Genomic DNA, 27,409 nt, shown 5'->3' with positions numbered 1-27,409 from the left:
GGAAAGGGCAGATAAGAGTATCCTGCACAGTGGATCCATGCTGCCAACAAATATGAAGTGTTTTTTGAAGCGCCATCTTTAGTCAAGATGCATTCTCATTCTCTCGAAGAGTCTTCCTGTTATACTTACCTGACACACAAAGTCGGTGACTATTCTGTGAAAGCGGGAGTTCTTGAATCCAAATCCTTTCTCTCCTGTGCACAGGGCTCTGAAATTTTCAGCAGTTCTTGGGACAATATTTGAAAACAGCTCCATGGTTATGTGTCCTAAAGGTTCATCATCAGCAGAAACTTCAAAATACACAACAGGGTTGGTGTCCTTTGACAGTCCTGCTGCCAGAGATAAGTGCCCCTTCTGTAGTTCTGACAAGCTTAGCTGGCATTCTTCAAACCTCCTCTTGAAAGAATTAGCCATTTCTTGGCTTTTAAATCGGACTGCAAGTTGCTCAACTTTTACTTCACCATCTGAAAATAAATCCAGAAAGAGGGTTTCTTTAGTTTTATCTTATAATCGTTTTCTGGGAAAAACAAAGGCACAGAAACTACAGACCGCTTAGGAAAAACAACAAAAAACACCTGAAAGACTCACCAGCATAATCTGTGGCTGTCCAAATTAAAGCATTGTTTGATGTATCAGAGGGCACTAAGTTCATTTCTTTGGTGATGACATGGTTTGCACAGACCTTAAGTACTTGGTCTCTTCTCATTAGGACTCTATAGTATTTCTTCTGTGTATGGAAGAGGATCTTGATCTCTCCAACACCACGCTCCTTCCACTGAGTAGCATCCCTGTCCCATCTGTAGAGTTTTGCCCTCTCTTTGAAGAGAATCTCTTCGTCTTCTTCTCCAGATTTTACCTCCACCTAGAAAACCAACACAGTAGAATGACTACCTGTGATTTCCTAGGAGAGATATTAAATAGTTATTACATACAGTTATGATGATTCTGACACATTACAGTGGAAAATTATTCAGTGTGGTCCCTTCTCCAACACAATTCATTACACTAAAGTGAGTGTGACATTTAGCCTTTTCAGAATTTAAAAGCCCAACAAATTCCACTGTTTGAGATTAATTATAGCACTGCAATACTCCTTCACCATGCTGCATATGGTTTTGGCAAGTTTCCCAGGAAAGTTTCAGGTCTGCTGCATGATGTGCATACTGAGAAGGGAAGACGTAGTACTATTACAATTGCAGGAGTTCTTTTGAACATTGTTTAAGAACTTGATATTTGCATTTGAATAGAATAAACACCAAGTCCAACAAACAGGCCTGACAGATATATCTCCCTTTATGTATGCATATTATGGCCTCTAACCTCCTTTCGTTAGCACATCTTCCAAAGATAAGGAACACTTGAGAGAACTGGAGAAATATGTGACGAAAAACATTACAGAAGTCATAATATGACACACAGATGAGCAAAAGCATACTGAATTTTGAAGAAGGTGGTTGAAAGCATGTTACAAAATAAATCAGATTAATACTGTTCAAATTAAAGAATGCTGCATGCTGTTTATTTATGCTCTATTTGCCTCGCTTAATAATTTTACTAATCTATAGTTGAATTATATTATTAATAGAAAGGCTAGACATTATGACTAGCATCAAAAGAGTCAGAAATGGTTATTAGGCACACTTTGGCTAAACACCAAATCAAGACATAACTGTGTGAAGCCTCACTCCACAAGTCATAAGTCTACCTTCAAAGCTGAAGGTTCTACTTCTTGAAAAACAATTTATTTTCCAAGTAACAAAGTTAGTTCCCTTAGCCCTCAGGTGAACTTAACTGTGTATCTTTTTGCTTAGGGATCCTAAGAAATATCTTGCCTAGCTTAGAGTAAAAATTGTAAGTTTCTATGGCTTCCACAGAACTGAATCTACAAGCCTTAATACAAAGCCACAGCTGAATTGTATTGGCACTAGCAGTTATCCAGTTCTCCTTCCTGTTCTTCAGCTGTGCTATATATAATGTTTTAGTTTTTCTAAGTTATGTGTACAAATTTGCATTCTGATCAACACTCAGCCGAGGTATAGAGAAATCAATGTTTAAGATTTTAACTGAGGCACCAGACCCTTCTCCAGTGCTACACTGTACTAGGATTTAAAACAGCAGGTGTTTCTACACAGCCAGTGTAACATATGCAGAACAGGGTGCACACAAAACAGAAGGCAAAGTTAAGCATGTCTGCTAACATAACAAGTTTTTAAAAAATGTTTTGCTTATCTTAATGTTGTTTTATATTCCAGAAGTCATCTTACCTCTGGTAAAGACACAATTGGCTCAAAGTGGATATCATCACTGTGTACCACCTCATCATCACTACCACCTTCATCTTCATCTGCTTTACGGGCAGTGTCTCCAAACACAGCTGCTCCTGTATTTGCCCATTTGAAGTTTTTATCTACAATTACGAGAGTCACATTTTAAACTTTGTGTCATTTTTTTTCTTCCTGATAAAAACTTGCAAAAAATTGTTGTTTCTACAAATCAGTAGAAATATGGTACATAAAAGTTTTATTGTATGAAGCAGAAGTCCAGCTGAGGTCTGCCTCAGAGACTAGTCCAACTCACCTTTTGAGCCAAAAGCGAAATCTCCAGAGCTTTTGGAAGCCAGATCTGCAAATGACAGGCCTGCAGTATTGCCAAAACCAAATGAGATGACTCTGTTTTCTATCAAATAAGAGGGGAAAGTCAAAAGTTCTTCTCTTACTTTCTTAAAGAAAATGCATTTATGTAGTCACACAAGAATATACTGGAGAAGTGTCTACAGTATTTTTATCATCCAATAAATTTCAGTTTGTGTGAAGTATGTAATAATGACAGTTTATTATGGCTTAAAATAAGGGCTCAAGACAGATTTTCAGCATTCTACTTCTGTGCAGATCCACAGAGCTCTAATAAGTATTCATGTGGTATTTCATGAACTAATGGAAGTACATCTCATAAATTACACAGCAGACACTAGCACTGCTCTGTAGTACTGAATTTGAACACAAAAAAAATTTGATAAAATTATTTTAATCCCTAGACACGTTTTTGCTAGATTGGTACTTTTCAAACCATGACAGCTTCTAATTCAGCATTGGTACTACTTCTTCCCAAGGCAGCAACTAAATTACATACATTAATCTACAGAAAATCATACTACAAAAAAGTCCCAGAACATACCTCTGACCTTACCTTGTGTTGACTCCGAACAGTCTGAATCACTCTTTTTAGTTGACAGGTCTACAGGTGTGTCAACAGCTCGGGATGAAGTCTGCAATACTTGCACTGTTTCTGTGCTGGAATCTGTTTCCTCACTGCTGGTAGCTGACTGGACAAATACTGTCACCTCATCGTTTGATGGAGGAGGCATTTCTTCCTTACTGGTACAGGCCAAGTCACTTGAGCTTGCAACCTCATTCTCCTGCAATTAATAAAAAAATAACATAATAGGCAAGTAAGGTAGAAGAGCCTAGGGCACAAACCATCTCTCCAGAGACTAAGCACAGATGTTTGAGAAAATAAAAAAAGAACACCAAGAAAGTTGTTGTAAGCTTTCTGGAGTTTGTCATGATGCTTAACATACAAGGAGGTTAACTTGACAGGAGACTGAGGTATCTGGAAGTAGTAAACTTTAAAAAGAATACTGTGACTTCCTGAAATCAATTAGTTCTTCTGTATACAGTAGGAGCAATATTGCTAGCCAAAGCAGTTTATGAGAACACCTGAACATTCTTTCCCTTTTGAAAGAATTTAAGCTCTAAGCTTTCTGTTTCAGTGTTGGCATCAGGCACAGCCACAAAAGACTCAAATAGTTTTTCCCCACTGTATATTTTAGTTCTCACAAGGGGAAAACTGTAGTGTCTTATGCATATATGAAGTAATTGCACAAGTTTGATAACAAGAAATTTAGTAAAGATTTAGTTCTTACTTTTGTTTCTTGAATTGTAGCTTCTGATTTTAAGTCTTCTGGACTGTTATGTTCAGTATCACTGCTGACACCACAGACAGATGTAGAAGGAACCTGCTGAGCTTCTGCTTCAGCTTTCTCCTCAGGAGTTGGTTTCTTTTCCCAAGTAGCAGCACATTTTCTTTCACTGCTGAATTTGCTTTTTCCTGCAATGCCTACTGCAAAGAGTAAAAATTAGTGGAAAATATTTCAGTATTTAGCTGCTATTTATTTTAATTTCTGGCACCTATATTGTAAATTAATCTCATGATAGCCAGGGCAACTTGAAGACAGACCTCGAGAGTTTTTCAAACAGCATTACTGTTTAAACAGTGGAAGTGAAGACTACCTAACTTAACTTAGGGTGACTAGAATTGGAAACATAAGTAATTCTCTATTGCTACCAGGGAATTTCCACACAATGATGAAGAGTTCAATCTTGCAGCTGCCATGAATAACTTCAACATTTCCTCATATTTCAGATGGCTCAATATTTACACCCTTGTAGCACATATCCCCCCCAAAAAATCCCCAAACTTCACTTCTAGAAGTATCTGCTCAGATTTTCAGTTACGCAACACTGAAGTCTGAGGCACAGCCAAAGCTGACATAAGCAAGTCTTCTACACCTGTAATTTTAGTATAGAGTCTAATTTTTTTTGAGCAACATTAACTCATAAGCCTAACTGACTATCTGCAGAAGAAGCAAATATTCAAAGATGAAGAGAATTTTTGTCTTGAACAGTATCATGCCAAGCTGAATTTTTCATATTCAGAAGAACCTCAAGGTAGGAAAAGACTTTGATGCTCTTGTTTAGAGATCACCTGAAATGAACATTTCTCATTCAGGTACCACTTTACTGCTAACTAACAGTTTCACATAGTGAGCTTAAAAGCTGTACTTTGATATGCAGCTTTTCTGCTCCCAGCATCAGTGCTTCTAAAAACTATCTCAGGAAACAAAATTAATCTCTGCCCACATGTCCTTCAGATTCAGTTTATGTTTCAGTACATAAAGCACAATACTTAAAATTTCTTAAGACATACCTTTTACAGGATCTTGTTGTTTCTTTTTCTCTTCTGAATCACTGGGATACAGTCTTCCGTTAAGTTTCTTAACAGCTGTTTCATAGTCTTCATCTTAAACACAGGAAACAAGTGTAAGTTCTCAGGCACCCTCTAGGTCAGAGAAGTCTCCTAAGCCCTTTCAATTCATAAGCCTAGCAAGCATGTGTAATTTTTGCTTATGTTTTAAGAGTTCCACAAAATAACAGGTAAGCTTTCACTTCTAGTTTTCCATGCATGTGCTTGAGTGTGCTGTAACACTTTTTCTAAGTCTAGACTGTTACAGATACATGGCACAGGTTTTGTTTTCAGAAAACACATTTCTGACAGTGATTTTATTTAGAGTACCACTATGCATATTTGGGAAAGAAGACTGAAGATCTTTTACATAAAAACTTGCAAGCTCAGGTATTTGTGAAAGCAGGCTTGTCTTCTCCAATTTTCTGTTGAATACAATGCTTCAGAACTTCCATTTAACATATTTGCTGCTGAATAAATTAAGAGTAATTTAGTTGCATTTGATAAGATTTGACATAAAAGAAGTTCAGGTTTAGTATTTGGAATATGCTTTAGAAGAAAAGCCATTAGTCTAATATTTAGGGAACCTGAGCTTGTTAGTTTTTAATAAAGACTCAAAATACTTCAGTAAGTCTCAAGTATCTGATTATTCAGTCTTACCTAACTAACTGCCTTGTTGACACTCATCAACAGCCACAATACACCAAGACAAATTCTCTTTAGTCACTCCTGGGCCTCCATTGTACTATTCTGTCTTGAAGACTTGAATGTACATCTTTGGCCATAAGGATGTTGACAGGATTGATTCCCGTTGGTCCAAACAAAAGTATTTGAGTTCTAATGGTTCCAACAGCATTCACAAAGTATCTCAAGTTGGAAGGGACACAAAGATCACCAGCTGCAGCTCTCCACTCCTTGCAGGACTGCCTAAAACCTAGCCATATGACTAAGCAAATTGTCCAGATGCTGCTTGGACTATGACAGGTTTGGTGTCCTGAGGAGCCTGTTCCAGTGCCCAACAGCACTCCCCTGACAGCTTTATTCCATTTCCTCATGTCCCATCACTGGTCACCAGAGACAGATCAGAACTTCCTCCTCTACTGCCATCCCTAAGGAAGTTGTAGATTGTGATGAGGTCACCCCTCAAGCCTTGTCTTCTCCAAGATGAACAAACCAAGTGACATCAGCTACTTTTCCTGAATCTGGGTGAAAGGCCTTTCCCCATTTTGGTCTCACCCCTCCAACAGTCTGATGTCCTCCTTACACTGAGGCACCCGAAACTGCACGCAAAGCTCAGGGTTGGGTTGCACCAGTGCAGGGTATTACACCCTTTCCTCACAAAAAGGTAATACAAAAGTAAACTTTGGCACTTCTTACCATCATCCTCGTCACTCACATATCCAGGCTTATTCTTGTAACAGAAGAATGTTGAAGGGAGCTTGAGAAAGTCAGCGAGAGCTCTCTGTTCAGGGGTAGGTGTTAACTCATAAACTATTATAACATCATCAGATGAAAGATTGTCTTCTGACACTGTTGTCTTCTCAGCTTTTACAGAAATTGAACAAACCATTAAAACTGAATAATTTCAGAGCAGGAAATAACATTAACCCCCCATTATTACAGAACTGAATTAATTCTAAGTGCCTACATATTTTCTGTTGATCCACAGGAAACAAAATTAAAGTTCCAGGATGCTAGGACAGATCATCCTGTTAAAACTCAAGAAAGCTTAACGTGCATGCCCAACTACATCCTGTTCTATTGCCTTTGGAATTCAAGTATTGGAACAGAAACATTTCTGCATCTTTATATTGTTATAAAGATTATTTAAAGAAGTTCTCATATCAAATAAAATACGGCAATGGAGAAAAGGGACAGAGGTGTTACATAGAGGTAAATACGTAAACTTCAGACCTGAGAAAAGAAAAAGTGAAGTTGTGTACACGTCAAATTGCATTGCTTAAAAGTGCGTTAAGTTCTAGAAAATATTAAACAGCAACTGAATAGAACTTATTTCAGGCTACCTGTGGGAAATCTATGCTTTTTATTAGCTAATCTCAATTTACCATAATAGCTGTTGCTGAAACTTTTATTGTTTCAAAAGTAACGTAATTTTTAGTTTCACTTTGTTGAACAACAAAAAATATTGCTTTCAGCCTATTTAGCTAGCTTTTCTAGCAAGGACAAATATCACTATCAATTTTATTATATAGCTTTTTACCCTCTCTCCTTCTACAATAAAGTGCCCATCCCACTGGTATTGAGAACAGTGCATGATCAAAGGTTAAAGCTGAAAGTAAAGCCTAGAGCAAACTGTAGATAAACATGTGGCTATAAGGACAAGCAGACCGCTGTGGAAAAAAATATTTGAGTTTATTATGAGAGAATGGAAGCAAAGAGGGAGGATATACCAATTTAAATATTATCTATGGTTTGGTTGGGCTTCTGTTTGTTTAGGTTTTAGCGTTGTTTCGAGATGGTGAGTTTGGGGATAAAGGTGTGAAAAACAAAATTTGTTTATAAGAATTACCCCAGAAGCACATCAGTAGCCACACATCAGCTGTTTCTAAAAACAATCTGATTGCTTTAGTACCTCAGCCTATTTGTTCATGTTACTCAGATTTGAGTTAAACCAGTCAGCAGAATTAAAAAAAAGTGGTCTCAAAAGCTCACTGTGCTTTTCATTAAAAAATATTTGATAAGTTTGTGGCACAGTGTAGTCAGTGGAAACCTAAATCTTAAGCTAGAAATCAGTTCCTGAAAAACACTGATTTTCCTGAGCATACAATTTCACAATCATCATTGCAGGAGGAGACAAGGACAGAAGAGATTTGTAATGTTTACAGACATGTCCCTTAATCCTCTGATGCAACTGACACACTAAAATAAGTCTGCTTTTTAAAAGCAGTTGTCTTACTAGTATCTGCCAGTAGATTAAGAGCAATATAAAGAATAGTAAAGTAAGAGCAAGATCCGAAGTACTGATTCAAACTTATGTCTTTTTTCAAAGTATTCCCTCCACTGACTCAGTGGGCACTGACTTTGCCCCAACTGACTCTCCCTTTAATTAGAAAATTAATCATTTCAGGCATTTTAATACACCAGACTGTAGCTCAAACCCATTACCAGGACATACAGCCTTGTAAAGTAATCCTTTTTACTCACTTTTTTTTTTTTTAGATCTACAGGCCTTTTTGAGCCTGTAGAAAGCAGATATATGATAAAACTCTTGAACAGCAAATTTTTATGTTCATATCACAACGGTAGGCTATAGATATTTTCATACATTTTCTCAGAATGTTATACAAAAAACTCACCCTAGCTGATTTAAGAATTAAGTACATGTAGTACATGTTATAAAGATATGCACATATCTTGCATATTATCATGTGTTTTATTCTCTCAGATTAGTTAAGCAAGTGTCTTAATTGGACTGAGTAAATTTGCACCAACTTCACTAGAGGTTTAAGTGTGGAGCATTTAGTCCTACAGCAAAAAACCAGCTTTCCTTAGGATTAGAGAATTTTCAAAAATTTATTTTTGACAACAAACAACTTCTTCCAAGTCAGCCAGGTAGACAGTAGAAGTGTGTGTTTCCTTTAAGGTGAGCAGTAGAAAGCTACCTAGAAGACCCTAGCAACAGATGATTCCGTTCCAGTGTTTTACCGCCCTCATTGCTCATCCCCTTTGACAAACAGCATTCTCAAAGAGCTATCATGCAGTTTCTTTCAGTAGCCTTTGTGCAAATAGCTGAATAAGAGAAATATATTAAAAAGTCACTTCAGATTAACTGTTAAGTTCTCCATGAAACTGATCTATCAAACACTAGACTAAGATTATAGTGTTCCAAACATCCACTCAAAGTGACAAGAGTTCAACAAAGACTACTGCTCCAAACAGCTTAAATACAACTTCACAGGCAGCTGTGAAAACAAAGAGCCATGCATACCCACAACATATTCTGAAAAGACTGTTGGTTTTAGGATAATAGAACTTTCTACTTTGGGGAAAAAAATTCACACAAAACATCATTAGCACATGAAAGAAACAAAATTAAAGGCAATATCATGCACAAAAATTTTCAACTGTGTATTTTTGCTTTTATTTTAACTGACATTAAGACCAGGTAAGCCTAAATGTCTCTAGCTAGTCACAATAGTGATATTTTTTCTCATGCATTTATCAGAGAATATCTTCTGGCTATAAGAAAAAAGTGCCAGAGTTTAAACCCTAATGAATGTAGCAGCTACAGTAACATGCAACTAACACGACTCAAACTTGTAAAGCACTGCTGTGGTTTAACCCCAGCTGGCAACTAAGCACCACACCCCCCACCATGGTAGAAAGGGGAGGAGAATCAAAAGTAGAACTTGTAGGTTAAGAACACTTAATTAATTGAAACAGAAGTAAAATACAATAACAGTAAATAATAATAATAAAAGACAAAATAAAACCCAAGGAAATACAAGTGATGCACAATACCTCTGCTCCACCACCTGCTGACTCATGCCAGAGCCCATCCCCACACCCCGACATTGCAGGTAACTCCCCTAGTTTATATACTAGGCATGATGTTCTGTGGTGCAGAATATCCCTTTGGGCAGTTTGAGTCACCTGTGTCAGCAATGCTCCTCCCAGCTTTTTTTGTGCACCTCCTCACTGGCACAGCATGACACAAAAAGAATCCTTGACCTAGAGTAAGCACTACATAGCAGCAGCCAAAACAGTGTTATCAGCATTATTCTCATAGTGAATCCAAAACACAGCACTGTATCAGCTCTTGAGAAGAAATTAACTCTATGCTAGCTGAAACCAGGACAAGCACTTATAAAAAGCTCATGATCTGACCTGAGAAAAACAAATGCTTTTGCATGGAGGTGCAGAACTACTCTGAGGTTAAATTTTTTTTGAGTGTTGGTCTAGCACAATTCAGAAGCCTCTCCCCAAAAGACGTGCACCACGAGAAAGCCTCATACTACATTTGTATTGGGTAGCCTTGAAAACCTAATTTAGAAAAGACTTCTCAAAATCTTTTACTACTAAGTCAGAAATCAAAACAACGCTGCCAAGAACTTACACTGAAGACAATTATCAACTGTAAATAAATCACTAAATATATAATCATAACCTAATTATCAGAAGAGTAAAAGCAAAGAACAGCCTGAAGCACCAGAGAGACATACTTTTTTTGTTCCTTTAAACACATCCCCCCCACTATACACCCTCAATATAAAACCAAGATCAATTTGAGGTAGGAATAGCTCTTGCATGTATGCATTGGCATAGAATGCCTAATCACTTCACATTACATACATCAAATGATGAAAATAGAATTGAATTGTTAATAACTGATGCACAGACAGCACAGGGATGCCTAAAAATACAGAACAGGTGGTTTTTAGATAGTGCATACAGAACAGGAGTTCAGTGTTTAAATAAGAACAGCTTCTCCAGAAATACAACTTTGGGGAAAATGGTGTTTAGAATGACATTTTGAAACTTTTAAACAATGCAATACACTACCATTAGAAGAGTGTCTTAAGACTAAAAATTTGCTATTTAAAATTAAAATACTGTTGAACTGCATAAGCTGAGTATGCTTACAGTAAGCACACTTGCAAGAAGCACCATTACCAACGTCTTACAATGACTTATAATCAAACTATAAGCTGTAATGGTTTTGTTTACAGGTCCTGAATGTAAACAAATCAGTTACTCAGCAAGAATTTTCTAACCAGCTAAGGTGGACTTCAAAATATATATTTAATAAATGCATAAGCAGTAGCTAAGGAGTTAGTTTTCTCATTTCTGTGCACTCCTTGTTTTTAAGACACTTAATGCTGTTAGTGTTAACTGCAGCAGTTAACACTGATAATCAGGAAATTGAACTGAACATTTCCATAGAGGCTAAATACAGTCAAGTGTTTTATTGGAAAACCTATCTTAGGATCTTCAGGCGTATTTCACTGACACGGAGTACAAGAGCTCAGGCACTATGAGACATTCTCTGACAACAACACAATATCATTTCTCTAGAAAAGAGCCATTTAACAGATTCAGTGTGTACACTTAGCAAAAGTGTGATGGAGAAGTGCAAGGCAGCTACCTTCAGAAAATAAGGCAAACAGAAGCCAAAAGCTTGAACAGGGCCATCCATTGTGCTGGCTCTTGTAAACATAGTAAGGGCTAAAGACATTCTTTTACAGGACAAATACAGTAGCCAGACACACAATTTTAAGTACTCTCCTTCAGCATGCATGTTAATCATAAGGATTACTGAGCCAACTGCTTTGACACAGCTGGGTTACTGTCCATGCCCACTAGAGTGTTTTTATCACACATTCAGTGCAGTATGTAAATACCTTTACTATCAGGTTGCAAGGAGGATGTGCTTGTCCAAAAGGCCATTGGATTAGATTTAAAAAGGCTAAAATTAAATCCTAAAAAAATAAATTGTTTGTATATAAGTGTTTACCTGGAATTTTCAAAGGATAAAACAGACTTATCTACATTCTGTAAGTATTCCACAGTCATACTTCCCAGCAGGAAATTTCATCTGTTAATTCTACACAAGCTTATCCAACCCGTGTGAATAGACTTGCAGTTACCATCTTCCACCATCTTCACTTTATTACACTGTAGCTAATAAACAGACGGTATGTGTTCATAATTCTGAGACATCCCAGCACATGATAATGGTCACATCACAGCCACAACTTCTGTAAGCACATCTTTTTCAGACTGTGACAAACTGAGGATGCAATCGCACCATCTCTTCTCAGGCTAAGGAAGCAGACTTATATCTGGTTTTAAGCTACAAAACTGAAATTGCTGAGGCCAATATTTAAGACTTGAAACAAAGGTACATAGTATTTTAGAATAGCCATCTGCTCAATCATAGGGATAATTAAAATTGTAACTGAAGCATACATTAGCTGTTCTCGCACTTTATGACTCAGGGCAAAGGCTCAGGTACCTACAAATCAGCCATCTATTTAAGTCTCACAAAGTGAGTCCACAGATACTTTGAGCATTTAAGTCCAAGATTCAGATACAGCACTTCAGAGTTACAGCTCCCTACCTGAAATCCCTGTTCTCAGTAAACAAAACTCCATCCTGCATCACACACTTTCATTTTTATACAAAAATACTTATGGCTTAAAATTCTCTCATTTAGTTGAAACTCTGGAGAATATATAGATACCTGCATTAGAACTGAAAGAAACTATGTATTCTCGAGAAAATAAAGAGTAATGAATAGCACAGAGCTGGCTGCTTAATAAGTCGTGTAGTTGAATAAATTACTACTTCAATTGACACTCACCTTTTTCCAGAATTCTAAATGAGAAGTTAGAGGGACCATCTTGTGCTGTAGTAGGAAAGTCGTCTACCTTGCTATCTACAGGCTTCTGAGTAGCATTAGAGCTTTTCGGTGGTTCAGAGACTTCTGGTTCTTTTTTTGCTGTGTTCTGAGATGCTGGAATATGGCTTTCACTTTTTTTTGGAGGATTAAAACTGAAGCCAAAGAGCGAACCAGTGGCTGAAGTATTTCCAAACGTGAATGTCTTTGACTTTTCATTACTGAAAATGCTCTTGACAGATTCAGATCCAAATACAAACTTTGGAGGAGAAACCACTGTTTTTGTTGGTGTTTCTGAAGTGTTTGACACCTCTGCAGCCTCTACAGTTACATCAGAAGTACCATCACCGTGGCTGAGGTCAGTTCTTTCTCTGGTCGTTTCTTCTAGCACAGCTACAGCGTTTTTACCACACGGAGATTCCTTAGGTGTATTGGCACGAGAAGAAAGAGGTGTTATCAGTGTCTCTCTCTCTTGGGCACGCTTAGCTTCATCAAAAGTTTGCTTAAATGAGTCTGCAACATCTTGCAGCTTAAATCGCACAGCTAGAAGTTCTACTTTCCTTTCGCCGTCGGCAAAGTCACATGCAGTCCACACCCATGCTCTATCAGATCCTTTCATCTGCTGCAAATTCATATCTGGTGTTATTCTATGATTGGCACAGAGTTTTAGTACCTGGTCCCTTCTCATTACTATACGTACTTGTTTGTTGTCGTAGTTCTGTAATATCTTGATATCCCCAATACCTCTCTCTTTCCACTGATTTGCATCTTTGTCATATCTGTAGAGCTTAGCTCTGTGACTGAAGACAACTTGCTCATTTTCCTCACCACTAGTCACTTCCACAAGATCAGGCAGAGGCACCACAGGTTCAAAGTATTGTCCATCTCTCTCTTCTTCTTGAGTAACATCAGAATCTTCATCTGTGCCTACTGATGTTCTACTTTGATTCTGTTTGGCAGGAGATTTGCACGGGCTCAAGGCAGATTTAAAGCTGAAACTAAAACCAGTGGTAGACTCTCCAAATCTAAACAGATTTTTCCTTACAGGGCTACTTGCAAGAGGTGTTGCATATACAGAACTACTTACACTATCATCCAATGCTTCTCCACGCAAGTCATAGTTATCCCATTCCAGAGTAGGGCCAGTACTTTCAGCATGTGGCTTTATAACCAGATCAGAAGTACTGCTGGCACTAACAGAGTTGACATTTTCCTCTTCTGACAGTTTAGTTTTGTCATCTGTCAAAAAAGTTTTGAGATCTTTTAAGCCACACTTCATTTCTTCTGCTTTCTGTATAAGCTGAGCTGTCCTACCTGTATCAACTAGTTTATGGGGTGTCTGCAGTGGTATGTCTAGCAGTAGCCTCTGACATTCTTCAAACTTCTGTTTGAACTCCTCAGCCTGCTCTGGTGTCTTGAATTTTGCTGCCAGATGTTCCAACTTTGCATCACCATCAGAGAAGTCATTGGCCATCCACATCCATGCTTTGTCTGAGCCAGAGAGCTGTTTCAAGTTCATTGTTGTTGTTATCCAGTGATTTGCACACACCTTCAGTACCTGCTCACGACGCATCAATATTCTTACTTTCCCATTAACTTCATTTTTAAGAATCTTCAGGTTGCCCACCCCACGTTCTTTCCACTGGCTTGTTTCTGGATCAAACCTGAACAACTTTACTCTTTGGGAGTATAACACTTTCTCATCTTCCTCTCCTGTAAATGGTTCTATTTTTTCAGGCATCTGAACTATAGGTTCAAAATGGATATCATCACTGTCCTCTGTCTTATACACATCATCATCCTTCTCACCAAGGTCAGCAGATGTGTTTGCTTTGTGATCCATTTTAGAATTCTGTGTAGAAAACAGCTTTTCACCTGCACCTGAAAAGCCTTTGAAGTTAGGGTCCTTTTTGCCAAATTGAAAGCCTTCCTTAGGAGTACTTTTTGCAAGCTCAGCAAAAGTGGAAGTGCTATTTTGCCCAAAAACAAAGTCACCTTTCTCCTTGTCTGCTGTTTCTTGAAATTGGAATCCAATTCTACTATCTGAAGGCAGTTCCTTTTTGTCTTTTTCATCAGTGTTTTTTAAGAAGCCAGTTGTACACTCTTTGGACGGCTCATCTTTCTTAGTGGTATTTTTACTAGATTCCTGTATCCCAAACTTAAATCCACCTGCAGGCACTTGCATTGAAAAGTTAAATCCTTCCTTTGCAGACTTAGATTCAGTATCAGAAGAAATTTGAAATGTAAACGATGGCGTCTTGCCTTGATCAAGACCAAACTTAAAGCCTGTTCCCAACTGTCCTCCATCAAGTTCAGGTAATTTACTTTTCAAGCCAAAAGGAGGAGCTGACGAAGCATCACCAGCAGGCTTACCAGATGGATTTGGTGTCTGGCAGGCTACACAGGCTGGTGAAGAACCTTCATTCCTCACAAGACAAGTACTACAATCCCACTGCCCTTCTTTTTTAGTAAAAAGCCCTTCAAACCCATTTTTCTGTGGCTTACTTGTATCAGCAATGGAACCAAACCCAGGAGCAGGGGATGCCTGAACAGTAGGTATAGGCATATTTGGTTGATTTTGAGGGTTAGGACTCTGACAAGAACAGCAGTTCACATTTTTTGCTTCGTTTCGGACTAGGCATACAGAGCAGTCCCACTGACCTTCTTTTTTAGAAAAAGCAGTACTCAAGTCATTTTGAATAGCCTTTGGAGCAATTGCTTGGCCAAACTTAGCAGAAGTTTGTTGACTAGATACTCCTGTATTACTTTTGTTTGGATTCTGGCAGGCAACACACTTGGAGGCAGTGGGTTCATTTCTTACTGAACAGACACTGCAGTCCCATTGACCTTCCTTTTTAGCAAAAGCAGATCCAAATTTGTCCTGCACTGTGTTACCACTGGCTTTGAAACTTACAGAGCCAGTTAATGGGGTGTCATGTGTTTCCCACATATCTTCATTTGGATTTTGACACGATACACAATTCTTTGCAGTTGCTTCATTTGGAACTAAACATACTTTACACTCCCACTGATCCTTCTTCATGAGATGCTGCCCAAACCCACCAGAAGAATAGGCTTGCTGAGCATCCTTTCCAAATGAAATAGTAGGGCCAGATGCAGTTGATGTAGCTGTAAGGCTGCTTTTGCTGTCAGATTCACTGCTCACCCCATCTTTTGGGAACTGAAAGCTCAAATTCAAGGTTCCAGAAATGGATGTGCTAGGCTCCTTGATGTCCTGATTTGTTGTTTCTTTTGCGGTTCCACTATTCTGAGTCACAGATGCGTCAGCACTTGATCCCAAGGATTTTAAAATATTCTGGGCCTCCTCAAACTTTTTTTTGAAAAGCATTGCTTCCTCGGGCGTTTTAAATCTAATTGCGAGCTGTTCTGGTTTTGGCAACTCGTCTGCATAATCTAAAGCATGCCATACGAATGACTTATCTGATGTAGCATTTGGAGTTAATTTCATATCAGTATTTATGTAGTGATTTGCACAGATTTTCAGCACTTGGTCTCGTCTCATTAAGAGACGAAATTTGCCAGATACTTTATGTTTCAGTATTTTCACATTTCCAATTCCCCTTTCTTTCCATTCTTTAGATTCTGCATCAAAACGAAAGAGCTTGGCTCTGTTGCAGAAGAATTCTTCTTCATCTTCCTCACCTGTCTTTACTTCAATCTTATCAGGGAGCGGCACCACGGGATCAAAATGAGGACCATCATCATCCTCATCTCCACCATGGGTGCTTCCTCCCTCTGTTTCATGACTTCTATTGGCCAAATCTGAATTTGAAGTCATAAATACAGGTTTGCTTGGTTCTTGAACACTAAATGTATCATTCTTCTCAAAAGCCAGGTTTTTGTGTGCATTTTGTCCCATGTTCTCTCTAAGAGAGATGCCTGGAATATGCTTATTGCTGAAATTGAAGATATTTCTTGAACTATTCGTGTGATCATTAACTGGCTTCTGTTCAACGTATCTATCATCCTGTAAAGGTTTATCAGATGTCAGAAGATCCAAGAGGCTTTCTCTGCTATTATAAGGTGCATTAAGAGGCTGTGGCGCTACTTGAGGGGGAGAAGAAAAGGTGAAGTCTCCATCATTAGACTTGAAGTTAGGTTTAAATTTAAAAGTTGGTGTCTGACTTGGCTGTGCTGGTGTTGGCAGAGGTGTTTTTGATCCTTCAGTTGTTCCCGGCTGTCCAAATTTAGGCATCACTTTTGATTCTGCGGGCTTTAAAGTTGGTGGCGTGACTGAACGGTTTGTGAAATAGCCTGGTTTAGGCAATGTTGGATTTGTGCTTGCCTGTGGAACACTGTAATTGTAATAGTCATCACCCGCACGAGGAGAAATGAGCGCAGTACCAGGAGAATCAAAACGTAGAGGTGGGCCGTACATTTCTTGGGAAAACATACAACCAGAAGTGTTTTGCAGAGGTGGTGTATGCATTGGTGGTTGATAGGAATATATATGTGGCTGAGGTGTAAGTCGGTTCATGCCATAGACAGGAGGCTAAAGAAAGAGCAGAAAACAAGTGCTTCGCTTACTATGATAACACAGAGGACAAAATCCTACTTGTGCTGAAGCCTGCATTACATGTACTCTTAAAAGGAGGGCATACTTTCATACAAGTTTAAATCTAAACTAATTTTACCTTAGTTTAAACTGATTAATCCTTGAAGGGCATTTGAAAACAAGCATTGAAAAAGGGGCACAATGTGAGTGGGTTGCTTTTTTATGGAAAAAAGCCTTGAAACCCCCATTTTCTTTTGCCATACTACTTGGAAGGGGTATAGTTAAGTGCTATCATACATACTCTGTAGGAGAAATGTACTAACATACAGCAGATATTTTGCTGGCTTTTCCTCCCAGACTCCACATCCCAAAAATTAGGCAGAAAGACAAATTAGTCCTGGACTAGCAGTCCAAGTTCACCAAATTCTGCATAAGGAACTGGAACTGCATCCAACTATGTATAGAATCAAAAGCAGTCATTTTTCAGGAGATCACTGGAAGCAGCTGAAGTGAGTAGATTTTTCTCACCTTTGTTGGTGTTACATTGGTTGCGGCAGTTCCGAGAAGATACTGAGAGTTATAGGCAGGAGACTGGCTGTAGAACACAGATGGACCAGTGGTAGCAACTAAAAAGGAACACCGGGAAAACAAAGTTTACACTTGATCATTTTTTGTTGTTGTTTTAAATGGACTCTCCATAGCAATCAGTTTTTTAATTGTGAATCATTAAAACATTTTGGCATTATTTTCAAAAATTTAGCTAAGCATCTAGGTATGAATTCTGCAGGAACTTGCCTGTTAATGGTGCTTCATGAAGATTTTGTGCTCTCTGATAACCGTCTGGCATTGTATCTGTTCCATAGTTTTCAGCAGACCAGCGAGAAGATGCATTTGTGTTGGAATTGTTAAGTTTCATTTCTTGCATTTCATTCTGTCAAGGCAGCGTTCCAAGCAAGAGTGTAAGTATGTATCACACACGTATTTATAGAATAAAACATGATCCCTACCCTTTTGCTATTTAAACACATTTTCAAGCTCAGTGGTGGCAGTAATTTAAGAAATCCCCAAGAAGTACTTGCCAGAATCATGCAGGATCTGCCCATGCAGTACAAAGTACTAACATTGTGTTCCAAAGCCAGAACAAGCCAGTTAAAAAAAAAAAAAACCAAATGGATGAGAACCAAACTGATAAAAGCAGAACTCTGCACATACAGTCCCCAGATGGGGTGCATCAGCGAACCTGCTTAAGTCCCAAAGAGGAGTTTTAAACAATAGATATACTCTTGTACTCAAAGGCCAAGTGTTTTTCACTGAATATGGTGACAAAATTTTTACCTTCAAAGCTTCCACTTGCTGACAAATCATTTGAAGTATAGATTTGTGATCTTCTGCCCACTGAGGAGGAGTTTTAGGAGAAAACTAGGAAAAAAAATTTTATTGAATCTTGTGAATTTTTCTTCAGACATAATAATTCCCTGAAATAATAACTGGCCAACATACCTTGTAGCTCTTAGTTGGAGAAAGAGAGAACTTAGTTGGTGATGGAGTGGAATGTTTCATTGCTGAATCTACAGTTCGTGACAGACCATTTCTGAAGGCAAGACTTCCCTCTTCAACATTCTCGCCAAGTTCCTGGATCACTGTATCTAGCACTTCCCTCACAGTTTCAATAGACACTGGCAGCTAGAAAGTTATTTGAAACATGAGTCATGACTGCAATTCTCCCTCAGAACAAGACAGATTACATTCAGAATTCTGGCTGAACAATTCACAAGGCTTTCATTATACAAATACTGATTTCTTTTTCAGAAAAGCTCTAAATCTGTTAAGATTCACATAAGAAAACAATTCACAAGCAATTATATCTTTTCAAACTATCAACTTCTATAAAAAGGCAGTGGTAAAAGCTATTCGTTTACATTAAAACTTTCGTCCACAGAGTAACCAGGATAATACATGATCTGGTAGGTTACAGAAGTTACCCAGAGTTTAACCTGCTTTAATGCAAGGACTAGTCTAAAAATGTAACCTAAATGCAAACAGCTTCATTTTGAAACAGTAACCTAAGCCACTGCATGTCTTGAAAAAGTTCTTAAAGCAAGAATTACTTACTTTCTCAGTTACTGACATATCTGAGGAGCTTTCCGCAATGATCTTCATTAGATAATACCTGGCTTTAAGAAGGTAAGTTTTGTGCTCCTCGTGTTCTTCTGGCAGCATGGCATCATTTTCGATCTCTTCTGCCTTCCTTTGGAAAATCTAAAGAACAGGATGCAGATTAATTAGTATCAGTCAGAAGGCAACTGAATAAAGGAAAGCATTTCAGGGTAATGTAACTTACAAACTTACCATGGCAAGATTCCAGTAGGAAACCACATTCTCAATAGCTTCAAATGCTAACAAAGCATCATCAGTTTTGCCATCAACTGCATCCAACATGGCAAATGCTATATGTGCCTCTTCTTCATATGCTGCAACCTGAAAGACCTACAAATAAAGTGAAGGACAACTCATACCTAACAACGGAATGACATTTTTTCTTATAATACAGGGAGAATTCTTTTTCAAGAAAGTTTGTACTAAGGGTGTTCAGTGCCTTCCAATTGTAAACATGATTTTAAAGGTAAGACTGAAGTTGTAAGGAGAGGATTTTCCCCCTTTATCAAACGCTGATATTACCGAATCTCATCATTAATAGTTTCCTAGTAATAATGTGAGTTGCACAATGTAGACAAAAATCCCTCAACTATGTACGTTTCTGACATAGACCTTCTCCTACTTCAGCCTTGGCTTAATCAATCTGTACCTGAATGTCTACACTATGGAAGTGTTTGAAGAGAGGATCAGTAGGTTCAGAAATACTCCTCTTCTTTTTGATAATTTCCAGCATAGGTAAAACTTTCTTCCAGTAATAGACACTTCGTCCAATGTATTCCTTCTGGTCATAGAAAGAGTTCCGGTTAATTCCCTGGTGAAGAAAACGGAACAGAAGCACATGTTATTTCAAAAAGTTCAAGTCAAAATGCTATTCATACAAATCCTTCTCCTATTTTCTTTAAAAGTTTCAAGAGTCCTTCTCTGACACTAAACAAAGTAGCTATGTAAAGTAACATACACATAGAAAATAACATTGCAGTTCAAACCAGTACTTTATAGAGTGACTAGAGCAACAAATTTGCCTAATAAAATTAACAGCTGTTCTCAATATTACATACTCATCTGATCCCTTGTCACCCAAGTCTGTTCATAGTTTGGAAAACAGAAAAACACTTCTACATATTTAAAACCAAACAAACAATCTCGGCTTACTGTTTTTTGCAAGCTTTTTGCCCAGTGTATGATTAAGGCAGGTTGCAGGCCATGCTTCTCCAGTGTCCGCAGAGTACTTATGCCACGCTGTACAGTAAGCCTCAGTTTTGCTGCTGTTCCTGGTCTGAATATCAGAAGAAACATTTCTTCATTAGCATTTAATGTTTCTCATCTGTTCACATAGCATTTACTTGATGAATACATCCCACGGTTTTTAGTTCTAACCTGCCTTGTTTAGAAATGCATTGTTGTAAAAATAGAATTTTAATTTCTAAGTCTTTCAAACGTATCAAGTCCCTACTAGAACAAAGCTTCAATTTCCAAAATACTTAATTTTTCAAGAATCTACTGGGACCAATCAAAGGTGCTCGAGCTCCCTTTATGGTGCTTGATCAAGTATCTCCAAACTGAAAAAGACTTACATTGATTTTCTCTGAAGAAGGGTACGAACAGCATCCCACCAGGATCTTTGGTCTTCAGTATAGAGTTGTTTGCACACTGGCAATGGTAAGAATTGAGGCTGATGTGCACTGTAGTGAGAATTAAACTTCTCTTGCAATTGCAGGTTGCTAGTGAATACCACCCCGAGTAGGAATACCTGTTTTTATTAAAAAAAATAAAAAGTATTAAACAAACAAACAAACAAACCCCTTAATTTGTATCGTACATTAAAAAACTTGGAAAGTTTACTTACTTCAAGGTCTAACAAGCAAATGGATTCAGGAGCATCTGTCTCAAGTCTTGATGTTTCCTGAGGCAAGTGGAAAAGCTGTTTTAACCACTTGCGCATCGGGGGTAAGACTGACATAGAGTTCCACTGCAAGCCAAGCCACACGAGGTGCTGGAGACTGCCACTGTGCATTCGAACAGCACCTGTGCAAAACCAAGGTTGGACACAAATGTCAGCTTCCTGCAAGTCATCAAGACTTGTATCTGATCAAAGCTGGGTTTCACATTTCCCTCTGTCATAGCAGCCAAAGATACGTTACAGATCGATGCACATCAAGATTCCAGCTTTCACTTATGAAGGATTACAAACTTCAGATTAGCCAAACATATCACGTTCATCTAAGTGCTCACAGACATCAACCCCTTGAGCTTCTGACAGAGTGACTCTCAGATTTCCTCCATTTCCATCCTCACTTTATTCAGTCCAACAGGCAACTAATTTTAGCCAACCTATTTCCTTCTCCAGAAATCTTAAAGGAATTATTCAAGAAGCACTTCTCTACTTTGCAATAAAGTACAAGTTTTTCCTAGGACATTAGGGCAACTTTGGACAGCTATGCCAGGTATTTGTCTTTCATTGCAATATGAACTATTTGTAGAAGAACTTCCAACACAAGAAGTTGTGTTGAGTTTCAGAAAGTAACACCTCTTACCAATATCGTATTTATTGAGTTCCACTTGCACTGGTGCTTGTGTACTGACATTTCCAATATCATCTGTGCCAATAAAAGATCTCTCCCTTGAAGCTCCACTCTCAAAGAGGCTATCAAACAACGTAAATGAACCACTCTTGTTTGCAAATGATTCCACAATCTCTTTAAAGAAGTCTTGCTTGCCATGGCTTAAGTTCAGCAGCATATGACCTAGAAAACAGAAATACACATTTACAAAGCAGTGGACATGAGGAAAGTAGCATTTGCTACACTGGACTGTTCTTTGCTACTGAAGGCTTGGCAGGAATCAGGACTTCCCCTTATGAAACCTACAGTCTGCTAAGATATGCTCTCCTTGTAATTAGGTTTGTGTTTCAGCACACAGGCTTTCCAAGCTCGAAGTGACAACAATGCCAAGGCATTTGCAAATCCAGCTCTTTCAGAAAACAAAGCCATCCTACCATTACTATTCTAGGGGCATTGCAACTGACCTTAAAATAAGTAGCTATAATAGAAGTAGAAGCTTGTGTTAACAAAATCCATTCTGAAATAACTGAACCTGATGTTTAATGGGTTCATTTGTTTTCATTAAGGTCCTGTAAGAATTTTGTAGACTGAAAAACTGTCTGTACTTAGCAGCAAAAAGAACAAAGCTGAAAAACGAGATGAAAAGACTGGGGAAAAAAATAGTAATGTTTTCTTTTCCTCTTGGGACTAACAATGCTTGTAAAATAGTATCAATAGGCAAAAGATATTTCAAGTTGATTAAGAGACCATAAAAGTTAAGTTCTACCTTAGTGTGCTGGAGAGTCGAGAATGTGGAAAAAACCCCCACCACTCTTGGGGAAAAAAAAACCAAAAAAACAAACCACACTACCAGCATGCTTAAGAGGGGGAAAAAAACCACTTCTGGTGTCAGAACCAAACTAGTATTTTTATTTACATATGTAGTCAGAATCTAGAAAGTTTTATTGCATATTGTGGTGGTAACATTATAGGATTACAATGTGTTCTTTAACAAATTACTTATCTTTTACAGTAACTCTAACACTAAAATGGAACTAGGCAGCTATTTTTATTACCAGACTGGCTTTTTCGATCACAGGCCATCATTTCTAGCATATCTTGTCCAGTTTGATCCCCCTTTATTAGTTTTGACTTTGGTTGAGGAACCTGGTGAAGTAAGGAGAAAATTGTTACAGCTTTTTCACAGTAGGAGCAGAACAACGAAATATAATCTTAGAAATTAAGAAACTAGTGTCTTTTTAGGAAATCAAGAAACTAGTGTCTTTAGGAAACCAAAGGAAAACAGACATCATTCATTCTGAAGGTACTGCATCATATATCCAGGGATGGGGTTCTGTTCTGGTGTGGGGTGGGTGAAAAGAGCAGAGAATCCACCCGAAGCCCATAGGTGTGCAATTACAGCTACTAAAAGTAATATTAAGTGTACACAAGAGCAAGTAATACCTGGAATACAAGCAATGGCATAAAAAGGATGATCAAGGCAAAGAATTAATACACAAAGGAGCTTGATATTTTTAATTCTGCTGCCTACACAAAAGGTATATGGGAACTACTGAATTCCTCTCCTTCCCTCCCTATAGCAATAACACTCAACGTGTGTATTCAGCTGTACTACGGAAAAGGGAATATACTGCAGAAAATAATTGCACTAACCTTTAAGAATCAGGTTACTCTGACAAGGGAAACAGCTGAAGGTATACTTTTACCCTATTCATGTCATTTGAAACCTTTTAAACAAATGTGAAAGAGTGAGGACAGAGTCCTCCTTTAGGTAGACGAGCACTCAGTTCATCTCAGGAATACAGGAATTCAACATGTGCACAGCAAGAACATTTCAGGAACTGCATCAACTAAAGGCATAAACTAAAAAATCACTTACCTGGAAACTTATGAGATAACACAATGCTGCTAGTTCACACACAGCTCTCCACTGTGCCTCATTGTGTTGGGCCATTTTCAGCAGCAAAGTTCCAGCATGCATGTACAGCTGTCCTTTCATTTCCACATAGGTACGATACAACTCATCAGCCCCATTCACATATGGTTTCACTGACTGAAGTGCTCGGTCAAAACTAAAATGTAGAGAAGACTCATTCAAAACAGAGTCTTGGTAAAAGCTATAGCAGGTGATATTGGTTCATGTTATTTAACTGTGAATGAGTAACTTTGTGAATCAATGGTCAGTAATGTTTCTATTGCTTAAACCCAAGTCACTAGAAAGTAAACACACTAAACATTATCTACATATTTATAATTTTTTCAGCACATTTTTTCACAGCTACTTTCAAAACTATTCTCCTGAACCACGTAGATAAACTTGTTCACTAATGCAGATGTAGAGACTTGCAGGAGGCACTATTCACCCTGCTCTTTCTTTTCCTTCATTTATCAGAAAAGTCCAAAATACTCTGTACAGCCTCTTCAAAAACATAAGGCACTGCAGAAATTCTAGTAGCTGTAGACAAGTATACAATCCCCACTCAAGAGAGGCTTTCCAGAAAACAATTATAAACTCTTTCAATTACTGGGCAAAACTACACTGGCTGTTAGCATTGCCATGACTTGGAAGTGCTTCACATGTAAACACTTTGAAAAGCTCTAATAAATCGGCAGCAGAAAACCCAGAAGGTCAATGTCAAAGGAGAAAAATAAATAAAATATACTTCAGTATTAAATATTCCTCATCCATTGTCTGTATTGCTTCAAATACTCATCCAAGTTTAACAGACTGAAGAATATTTTTACAAAAGGCAATATAATAGCCATTACACAACTTAGGAACAAATATAAGTCAGTAAAAGCCAGTAAGAAAGGGAAGATAATGGCAAGAAAAACACAGACCTTAATATATTGACTACATTGTTTTGTACTATTCTAGGTGCACCACAGATGGTAAACCTTGAATTAAGCTGTAATACCACTAGTTTTATCTGAAGGAGGGTGTTCTTACTGCAGAACTCCCTTCACAAAGTTCCTAACTATTCCAGTGTGTTGTGTTAATTTACAATAAAATAACCAGGACAAAGCTGATATACAAGAGGTGGGTTCGGTTTTCCACTTTGAGGGTTATATTGTGAATTTGTTTGGATTGTTCTGAGTTTTTTAGGTGTGTGGTTTTTTTCAAATTGTCTAGAAAATCTGGATTAGTCAACTGCTGAAGCACAGAACAATACTTTCTTATTGAAGGGAAAGAAGGTACAAAGTTAATTGACCTGGGATATCAATGAGTCTTCTCCATAGCTGTGTGCTGACCATTCAAACAAGGCTTGTATCTCAGTTAAAAGACAGCCTGGGGTTCACACCCTATATAAGAACCGTTCTTAGCGGCCAGTACAGAGAATCACCTCTCCCATCCACAAATATGTGAAACAGAAGCTTGGCAGATGTTCTGTAACCCAGAAACAAAAAAACCCCAAACTATTCCAAGAGGTTGTGTTTTTTTTTTTAATTACGGGAAAGTTTAAGCAGTACCTTTCAAGTGCCTCTCTGCATTCCTGAACATCTCTAGAAGAAAGTGTGAGTTTGACAAAGCTGGAATAGGCCAGCAGATGATCTTTCTTGATAGTTCTCCAGTTATTTTTATCAGATTCCAAGTCTTGTAAAGATTCCAGATATTCCTAAAGAAGAAAGTTCATCACAGGATAAGGAACAGTCATCCTTCCATGAAGGCAAGGGCAGTACTTCTCCAAAACACACTAGTAGCATTTACTGCATAATCCAGTTTCACAGGTGAGATCTTAACATATTCTTCAGCAGCAAAGTTCCAGGGAACTATTTGCTTGAGCAATTTTATCCCTAATGGAACTGCTGTATCTAACTCTGCTTTTGTAGTTAGAAACTCAATAGCTCTATAAAGCTTAATTTTAGAGAGGAAATTCCAATTAAAAAAAACCACCACAGGAAGTATTTTGTAATTCCACTGGTTTCAGCAGACTTGCATTTGAAGGAGTTAAATCCCTTGAGAAATAGCTGTCAGAGTAATGACACTAAGAGAAACAGACCAGATAAAAAGATATGGAAGACTATCACAGGATCAAAATATGATTAAACACCTCAAATGTCTCTACAACACAGGAACACCATTCCAAGCTTGACTGCAAAGGTATTTTCTTCTCTGCCTCCTGACAATGGAGCACAGCATCTTTTAATCTATTATTTGAACGGTAGAGTGCAACTAGTCGGATGTTTATGTAGACATCATCTGGTCTTGCATAAAGTTCTGCTTGAATCAAGTCAAAAAGCTGGTTCCACCCATCTTCACCTTTACAATCCAGTAACTGCTCCTGTTAACACATGAAGGCAATGTGTTAATACTTAATTTACCACGTGCGTCTCCTAAGCAACTACAGTAACAGTCTTCACTACAAAGACCATCTTACTTAAATTACACTACTCATAATAGTTTTCAGCTTTTATATAAAGTTTTATTAAATACTCATATAGTTAAACATGTAGATAACTATCACAGAAGAAAATCTTCAGAAGAATTTACCTCTTACCCAGGGCAAGAAATGCTTCTCAAACCACTTGGTTCAATGACAGCATACCTTGCCATAGACTACCTCACTTAAAAAAGCCAGACATCTTGAGACTTCAATGTGGCTGCTGACTAGCTATACAAAATTAATATACTTGTGCAAAAGAGACATTGCATGGCTGAAAGCATTCACACGGCATTTGAGAACTACAGCATTTCTCACATTCTGCAAAGCTGATCATAATATTTATTTAAAAACAAAAGCAGTGTAAACCAAGAAAGTTCAAGTTCACAGGCCTGGCACCTTCCTGCAAGTGACACAATAGAAAGAATAAGCAGTGCCTATCCAGTCTTAACTTTCTGACTGTGATAACTAACAAAATTTCTCAGCATTTTTGAAGAGGATTAACCTTGAAACATTAAATAGTGTATGAAAGCTTGTAGTTGCAGCTTTCTTGAAAGCTAGACAAAAATGTCAGACTACAAAGAATGTAACATCTAATAATTTTAATATTAATGATTCTAAAACAATCTAGCAAGGAAGAATTTTGCTTGAGGTGACATGCAAAAAGCACTCTGGTCAGATGCAGAAAGTTTCTTCAAGCCAGAGGTAATTTTGAACTTACCTTCAACCTGTAAATAGCAGGACTCCCAGGGAAGAGCTTAGCAGCTCTATCAACCCAGTATTTTGCTCTTCCATCAGTAATGTCATTATTGCATAGTAACTCTGCAATCTTCAATACAAGATCTTTCTGTGTTGGGTTCAACTCCACGGATCGCTAGTTTTCCCCATACAAGAGGAAAAAAAATAAAAAGGCAACTTGATCTTATGATCCATACAGAACAGGTAAGAGTTATACCTCCAAAAACATTCTATTCTAATGAATTAGACCTATAAATACAGAACATATAAGAAAAGCCTTTCCAAATGCCACTACTAGTTTACAGCACCCAGATGCAACTGCTGGAATCCAGAAGAGCATTAAGAGAAATAATGCAAAAGCCAGCTCCATTGCATCTGCCACTAGCTACTCCTATATACGGGCATTAGAACTATAAGGACCTCTAGTCTAGTCAGGTGTAGAAACTTCAAAAAGAAAAAATAAAGACAGTTTAAGAAGTATGATACCACTTCATAAAGCTGTATTGGTCAGACTTCTGAGCACATAGTCTCTCTCTCCAAAACCAGAACAAAGGCATTTTGACTGAGAATTTGCTTGCCTAATCAAAATCAGATTTGCCCTTTTCTTCTGCCCCTCCAAAATCAACCAAACAAAAAACACACTAAGTCTACAGTCTTATAGCAGCAACTAGAC

General features: G+C 38.0%; 1 protein-coding gene across 6 annotated transcripts in view; it reads right to left on the bottom strand.

Annotated features, from left to right (window-relative positions):
• Window positions 1-27,409, bottom strand: part of RGPD4 (RANBP2 like and GRIP domain containing 4) — a 33,068-nt gene that overhangs the window by 1,829 nt on the left and 3,830 nt on the right. The window contains exons 4-29 of one of the 6 annotated variants that reach the window (XM_064646400.1): window positions 26,720-26,872; window positions 25,669-25,899; window positions 25,088-25,233; window positions 23,496-23,688; window positions 22,672-22,762; window positions 21,590-21,799; window positions 20,902-21,080; window positions 20,630-20,805; window positions 20,208-20,331; window positions 19,705-19,866; window positions 19,248-19,385; window positions 19,011-19,157; window positions 18,399-18,581; window positions 18,234-18,317; window positions 17,694-17,829; window positions 17,427-17,524; window positions 12,347-16,895; window positions 11,385-11,462; window positions 6,400-6,567; window positions 4,987-5,079; window positions 3,923-4,119; window positions 3,175-3,415; window positions 2,578-2,676; window positions 2,265-2,407; window positions 589-862; window positions 130-464 (exon numbers count right to left, since the gene is read on the bottom strand). In XM_064646400.1, coding sequence (XP_064502470.1) covers window positions 130-464; window positions 589-862; window positions 2,265-2,407; window positions 2,578-2,676; window positions 3,175-3,415; window positions 3,923-4,119; window positions 4,987-5,079; window positions 6,400-6,567; window positions 11,385-11,462; window positions 12,347-16,895; window positions 17,427-17,524; window positions 17,694-17,829; window positions 18,234-18,317; window positions 18,399-18,581; window positions 19,011-19,157; window positions 19,248-19,385; window positions 19,705-19,866; window positions 20,208-20,331; window positions 20,630-20,805; window positions 20,902-21,080; window positions 21,590-21,799; window positions 22,672-22,762; window positions 23,496-23,688; window positions 25,088-25,233; window positions 25,669-25,899; window positions 26,720-26,872 — 8,628 coding nt within the window. The remainder of the gene's footprint in view (window positions 1-129; window positions 465-588; window positions 863-2,264; window positions 2,408-2,577; window positions 2,677-3,174; window positions 3,416-3,922; window positions 4,120-4,986; window positions 5,080-6,399; window positions 6,568-11,384; window positions 11,463-12,346; window positions 16,896-17,426; window positions 17,525-17,693; window positions 17,830-18,233; window positions 18,318-18,398; window positions 18,582-19,010; window positions 19,158-19,247; window positions 19,386-19,704; window positions 19,867-20,207; window positions 20,332-20,629; window positions 20,806-20,901; window positions 21,081-21,589; window positions 21,800-22,671; window positions 22,763-23,495; window positions 23,689-25,087; window positions 25,234-25,668; window positions 25,900-26,719; window positions 26,873-27,409) is intronic. The other 5 variants (XM_064646402.1, XM_064646401.1, XM_064646403.1 and 2 more) reach the window with 5 other exon arrangements.

The sequence above is a fragment of the Pseudopipra pipra genome, chromosome 2 (assembly GCF_036250125.1).
Source record: "Pseudopipra pipra isolate bDixPip1 chromosome 2, bDixPip1.hap1, whole genome shotgun sequence".
NCBI lineage: Eukaryota > Metazoa > Chordata > Aves > Passeriformes > Pipridae > Pseudopipra > Pseudopipra pipra.
This window is presented reverse-complemented; position numbering and strand designations above follow the sequence as displayed.